Raw genomic sequence first — 7,427 nt, forward strand, 5'->3', positions numbered from 1 at the left:
AACAACAACAGATTATTTAGAAAGGAAAGAGAGGTAAATGTGTAGGAGAAGAGGGAAAGCCAAACGTTAATTTTCAATGCTAGGTTGTTTTTGTTGTTGCGTGCTATCAAGTTGATTGCAACTTACAGTGACCAAGAGTAGAATGATCCCATAGGATTTCCTAGGCTATAATCTTTACAAGTGCAGGTAGTCAGTTCTTTTCTCCTGCTGAGCAGCTGGTGGGTTAGAACCACCAATCTTTCAGTTAGCCTAGTACTTAACCATTGTGCCACCAGGGCTTAGTCTCTGACTAATCTCTTTTCTGCACAAAAGTCACCTGCAGGGATACATTTCTCTAAAATCTACTAGTTCCCTTTAGATTTCATGTCCTCAACTTTACTGTCATAGTGTTCATACGGTTCAGGCACATACACATAATAAATATTTTCACATATTTTATACATCCTCTCATGAAATGCTTTAGAATTTATTTACTCATTTAGTACTTTGAAAGTCTTGCATATATTTCTTCATGCTTGTCCTCTAATTTGTGATCCTTTATTAATGATTTATAACCAGAGTTTTCCTTAGAAGCAAAGATGGCAAAACTTTGTTTCACTTCCTTTGGACATGTTATTCTCTAAAGTAGAGGGTCAATGAAAGAGAGGAAGATCCCAAATGAGGTGATTGACATAGTGGTTGTACAAATGGGGTCAAAATAGCAAAATTACGAGGATGGTGCAGGATCAGGCAACATTTCTTTCTGTTATACATGGCATTGCCATGGGTTGCAACTGACTCAATGGCACATAACAACAATAACAACAACAATTTTACCAGCATTCCTGAGTGGTGCATATAGATAACACACTTGACTGCTAACCAAGAGGTTGGAGGTTCAAGTCACCCAGAGTCACCTTGGAAGAAAGGCCTGGTGATCGACTTCAGGATTTTCAGCCATTGAAAACCCCGTGGAGCACAGTGCCACTCTGACACACATGGGGTCGCCATGAGTTAGAACTGACTCAGTGGCAACTGGTTTGCCATCAATTACAGAAGGTAGCATGGCCACATGGCATACGTTTTATCCCCGAGATTTGGCAATAATAGAACTGGGAACATTTTTGTTTTAGAAAATATGAACTATGAAATATAGTAATTTCTGTATTTTTGAAGTAGCAACAGGATTTTTCTCCCATGAATGGTTGCTCTCTTCCTCAGTGTTCTGGGGGGGGGGGACCTTAGCTGAGATGAAGAAGCTATCTGTACAATAAATAAATAAAAAGACAGCCAAGACAGTTTAAATTTCTAACTACTTTATTAAGATTCATTAGTCTAATTAGCCTTCTAGGTATAGGATTCAGTTATCATTCTAATTTGCTTCTGGGGACTGGAGGCTGGATTCCTTTAAACTTAGTGAGCAATTTGAGAACCACCTAACATGTTGACAGCTAGGTCTTTCTTCTGGAAATGTGGTCAAAAATGACAGCTTGTATGTAGAGGTCTGTTTGTATAGATGTTCTAGTAGAGTTGTCACCTGGTTGAGCCTAAAATACATAAATTACATTGTTAATCAGACAAGTCCATGCAAATTATTGACATTAAATGAATTTTATTTTTCTTCAGTATTGCAGAAAATACAGCTGAAAAGGCTGTGGTCATGGAGGTATATAGAAGGTTTTCCTCTTAAGTTCCTTTTTCTCTGGAGCAGTAATGAGTATGATTAGGAACTTTTATGCCCTGATTGGTGGCATTACTGAAAATATCTACAAGCAGTGCCCAGGTTCATGCTTGTCTAGACTCTCCTTACCCGCTACACCACCAGAGCTCCTTCCACTGAACCAGAGGAGTCACTACCTGCAGAATCCCCAGTGAAGGGCTTTGCAAATAAATGTGATTATGAGATAAGAAGTCAAAAAGAATTCTACCTTGATTCAAATAAAAATGTCACACAAGTTTGGAATGGGTCAGATTCCTGGAAGTTCCTGTCTGTTTATGGAGAGTTTCATGAAGAGTTTTTCAGTTTTAAAACTATTTGTTCTGATTTTTCTTTTCCAAAGGATAATCTGAGCAAAAGGATTTGGTTCTTTTACCTTTATTCAGGATTGTCTCTCATACTTACATGTTCCTAGGAAACTCCAATTAGAACAATGATTTGCTAGTGAAGTATTGATAAGGAGAAAAGAGAGTAGTTTTATGTCACAACTGTTAAGCACTGGGCTGCTAACTGAAAGGTTAACATTGCAAACCCACCCAGGAGCTCTGTCGGAAAACAAACAAACAAACAAACAAAAACCTGGAGATGTGCTTCTGAAAAGATTGCAGCCAAGAGTTTTACTGTGCCAAATGAGTTTGCTGTGAGTTGCTGACTTGATGGCACCCAACAACAACAATTCTCAAATAAGGAAGGAAAAAAAAAAAAATGTTAAAGATTTAGAAAACACCCATGATTGGAAAATAAGTTGGTCTTCATTATTTGCAGATTCTATATTTACAAATTGGTCTATTTGCTAAAATTTATTTGTAATCCCTTTTGTGTGGTCTTTGCCATATGAGCAGAACAGTAAAACATTTAAGTCACCTTATGAACATGTTTGCAGCTGAGGTTGAGCAAGGTGATGGTTTGCCTTCTTGTTTCAGCTCTCATAATGCAAACAAGTGTCATTTTTGACACATTTCTCCCTTCCTATTTGTGTTTTTGTTAATGATTTTGCTATTTGCAATGACCTCAAAGTGTAGTACTGAAGTGCTGCTATCCAGTTGTTCCTAAGTGTAAAATGTCTATGATGGGCCTTGGGGAGAAAATACATATGTTAGATAAGCATGTTTTATAGTGCTGTTGATTGTTAGTTCAATGTTAGTGAGTCAACAACATACACTTCATAAGGTGTCTTTAAATATATACACATTTTTTATGTGTGAGTCATGGTTATACCCTTTTTTGAAAAATTGTCTTGTAAATATTTTAGAGGTTCCACTGAAATACCTAGTAGATTCACCTGACAGATGAGTAATCTGCATTGCTGGAGGACTGTGCCTCAGGAGAGCTTAAAGACAAGCACCTCTTTTCTTTGCAAAAAGTTGAGAATCCCAAGTACCAGTAGAACTTCAGATTTGCTTAGTCTGTATTATTTATTTTTTTTAATACATTTATCTTTCCTAGTGCATAAGGCATTTGACCGCTAATCAGAAGGCTGGCAGTGCAAACCCTCCAGCCACTCCTTGGAAGGAAGGTTGGGCAATCTACTTCCGTAGTGATACTGCCTCAGGAACCCAAGAAGGGGTTGCTATGAGTCGGATCTGACTTCATGGCAGTGAATTTGGTTTTGGTTTGGCTAAATTCTTCCTAGGAGTGGCAGCTTCATTTAGGAATTTGATTTTATGGCCCAGTCATTTGGGGATTTCTGAGTGGATTAATGGTTTATAGGTTTATTCTGGTGAGTGAGAGTCAACAATTAACCTGATTTTTAGTCCTTTTCTTTGTACATTTGTCTATTTTTAGATCAAATAAAGAAGTTTGTGCCTGTTAGGAAAGAGAACAGTTTTTTTCTATATTGTTGTTGTTGTTGTTGTTATGTGCCATCCAGTCGGACCCGACTCATAGCAACCCCTCCTTGGTTTCCGAGGCAGTATCACAACAGAAGTAGATTGACCAACCTTCCTTCTGAGGAGTGGCTGGTGGGTTTGAACTGCCAGCCTTCTGGTTAGCAGTCAAGTGCCTTAGCTGTATAGATTGATGAATTATTTTGTGATTGTGTTTATTTTTGACATGTAGTTGATGTTTAGATAATGAAGCTATAAGCTCTCTATGTGTCTGCATGCTTATAATTCAGAGAGGTTTTACTTCTTGTTATGCTTCTAAATTAGATTTTCACAGTCGCCTAAATGAAATGAAACTGATCTGATTGGCCTTCAGAACTGAACAAGTTCTTTTATAAGTTAAGTACTCATAAAATTCCAAGAAAATGAGAAAATTAAAGTTATGATACTTTAAAAGTGCTATACTTAGTTATTCTTACAGAAACTCAGGTACATTTTGAAGATGTAATTTCATCTGATTAAAATAAATCTTCAGTAAATAAGAACAGTGTAATAATTTTAGTTTAATACAAACAGTTAAGTATTCTCTAATTTATCACTTTTAGTTAAAATGTAAGTATATATTTTATTCTATTTGGGTTTTATTTCTTAAGCTTATAAGTTTTCTTAAAAGTATGTGATTTTCTTAAAGAATTGATGCCTTTGGATTATGGTGTTGGTGAAGAATACTGAAAATACTATGGAGTTCCAGAACAAACATATCATGGAATGCTCTTTGGCAGTGAGAATGGCCAGACTTCGTTTCACTGATTTTGGTCATGTTGCAAGAAGGGATCATTCCCTGAAAAAGATATCATATTTGGTAAAGTGTAGTTTCAGCTAAAAATGGGGAAACTCTCAATGAGATGGTTTGACACAGTGACTGCATCGATAAGTTCAAGTACAGAAAGGATTGTGGGGATGGAGCAGGACTGGGCACTGTTTTGTTCTGTTGTACCTAGGGTTGCTGTGAGTTGGAGCTGACTCAACGAACAGCACCTAACAGCAACAAGATTTGGTTTTCTTAAACTTAAACTTTATTGTTAAATTTAAACTTATTTATTGATAAAATAATATTGTTGCTGTTGTTATTTGCCATCAAGTCAGCCCCGACTCCTAGCGACCCCTCCTTGGGTTTCCGAGGCAGTTATCACTATGGAAGTAGGATTGCCCAACCTTCCTTCCAAGGAGTGGCTGGTGGGTTTGAACCGCCAGCCTCCTGGTTAGCAGTCAAGTGCCTTAGGCACTATGCTACCACAGCTCCAAAAGGGGTGTCTGCCTCCCCGTTGGGGAATCGCACCCCGGTCTCCTGCGTGACAGGCGGGGATACTCACCACTATACTAATGAGGAAAAATAATATTACTCCTATAAAATAATTCATATAATGAAAAATATGAATTTGTGTTAAAGTAAATTGAATTGTACATCAGCTTAAATATATTTCCCAAGATCTTTAGGTAACATAAAAACTTTGGCTGATATTAAAATTAGTTATATAATGAATATTCATTTACTATATTGAAAATTTCTTAGAATACTGAAAATTTGATGCCTAAATGATTATTAATCAATTTTAAGCATAATTTTAAGTACTTTTGCTTGTATTCTATAGAAAATTAATATCTTTGGGTATTATTAATGAATAAGAATGATTGTGAAAAAAAATGAATGTGTTCATTTTTTGTCTCCTTAAAAAGGTATTATGGGAATGTATAAGGTTGTTGTATTAAAAGCTTTCATAGTCTTTTAAAATGCTTGTGAAAAACAGTTCTCAATTATCTACCTCTTGTTTTCTTTATGAAATAGAAATTAGTTAAAAGTTATAATGAATATGTATGCTGGGAAGAGTAAGGACAGATTAATACCATCATATATATTTTTGTGTTTCAAGAAAAAGGTGGTGTTTTTTATTATTGTTTTTTACTTTTATCTCAGAATCACTATACATTCTTGGCTTTTTGAGGACCTCTAAGAATTTTTGTATATGTGAGTTGTAAATATTAATATTTACCATATTGCAAGTTGACCCTGAGAAATTTAAAAATAGCTACTTACTGATTCATTTCACTATTGTAATGATCAATGTACTGCATGTTAAAAGATGTAACATCTTCACATGAATATGAAAATTGTTTTGATCTCATAGATTTCTGAGTGCTACTGTGATATGACTGGGCAATCTACTTCTGTGGAGATACCACTTCAGAAACCCAAGGAGGGGTCCCTAAGAGTCGGAACTGACTGGATGGCAGTGAGTTTTTTTTTTTTTTTACTGTGATATGTGAAAGAAAAATGAAGAACAAAATTCAGAAGGGAAAATTATTTGCCTTGGTTTATAGTGCTTAAGTCTTAAAGGAAGCTATTAAATATGCTAAAATTTTAGTAAAACTTGTCCAATCTTGATGGGTTTATTTTCTTGGTTTACTGAAAAATTCCTTTGCTTATAACATGAAACGCTATATTTTAAAATGTCTTTGTAATCTACCTAGAGTTTGGATTTTACATCTTACAAGAATAATTTTTAGCACTTTTTGTTGCTTTATTATATCCTTGATTATTTAAGGAAAACAAAAAACTAAAAAGAAAGCAAGTCTAAAAATTCCTCAGTTATAAAAGAGCTACAGGTCTTTATAATCATATAAACTTTTACGCGTATTTCTAATGTTTTATTTAATTAAATAAGTGGTCACTAATTAGTTAAATAAGTGTTATCTCTCTGGCTCAATGATCTCATCTTATTTAAGTGTCTAAATATCTCCTGAGAACTTTTTGATGTTTGCCTTTCCATAATTATACCTTAAATATGTTGTTGTTGTTATGTGCCATCAACTCGGACTCGACTCATAGCAACCCCCTCCTTGGGTTTCTGAGGCAGTATCACTAGGGAAGTAGATTGTCCAATCTTCCTTCTGAAGAGTGGAGTAGCTGGTGTGTTTGAACTGCCAGCCTTCAGGTTAGCAGTCAAATGCCTTAGGCACTATGCTACCAGCGCTCCCACATTAAATATAGAAAAAATTAAATAAAATTTTCAAAATATCTTCTACACCTAAAAGTATCCGTGAGATTTCCCAGAGAGGCTCTGGAAAATGACAAAGATATATTCTTTCACTTTTGAAAAGAGGTTCTACAAATAATTAGATTTGTTTGCAGAATTCTGTGGGAAAAGTTGCAAAATCAGAAGAGCAATTCAGCCTTACCCATCCATGTTAAATTTGTATATATATGCTATTAGCATAAATATTTCAGAAATTCTATGTTTTATAGGACACACTTGGAATTTTGTCATTGCCCTTTGTGGTAGTTAAGTTTGTGTGTCACCTTGCCTGGGCCATGGTTTTGAGTGGCTGGGCAGCTGGATGCAATTATTCCCCATGATATGATTGAATGTGGTGTAATTACCTCCATCGTGGAATCTTCTGTGAGCAGCCGAGTAGCTGCTTTTGGGGTGTAGTTTGCTTCTAATATATAAGGAGATGATTTGAGAAGCATCTGACTGAGTTTTTGGCATGCTTGGATCCTGCATTTAGCTGAGTTTTCATTCAGTGTCCTGCCATATTGCCTGCTGATCTTGAGATTGTTTCTGGACTTGAACTAGCAGCAAGCTGTGTTGCTTGACAATCTTGGGCCTGTGCCATTTTACTTGTCAGCCTTGTTTTTTGTCAGTCTCAGCAGCTAGCAGTTGCCTGAGCTAAGAGATGCCTCCAGCTCCAGTGGGCCAGGAGCAAGAGGCAGAGCTGAAGTGCAAGGGCAAGGGACCTTTACCGAGCCCCCAGAGATGGCACTTTGAAATCTGACTTCTGGCCTCCTAAGCTGTAAAGTTACCCATTTAGGATATTTGCTGTTAGGGATAACAAAACAGCCTTGCTGT

At 36.2% G+C, this 7,427-nt stretch overlaps 1 protein-coding gene across 1 annotated transcript in view; it reads right to left on the minus strand.

The window, feature by feature from the left end:
* Positions 1–1,430: 1,430 nt before the first annotated feature.
* Positions 1,431–7,427, minus strand: part of CFAP299 (cilia and flagella associated protein 299) — a 268,345-nt gene continuing 262,348 nt past the window's right edge. The window contains exon 5 of the mRNA XM_042781786.1: positions 1,431–1,526. Within this exon, the coding sequence (XP_042637720.1) occupies positions 1,431–1,526 (96 nt within the window). The remainder of the gene's footprint in view (positions 1,527–7,427) is intronic.

This window comes from Orycteropus afer, unplaced genomic scaffold, assembly GCF_000298275.1.
Source record: "Orycteropus afer afer isolate SDZICR_OR568_19922 unplaced genomic scaffold, OryAfe1.0 scaffold00172, whole genome shotgun sequence".
NCBI lineage: Eukaryota > Metazoa > Chordata > Mammalia > Tubulidentata > Orycteropodidae > Orycteropus > Orycteropus afer.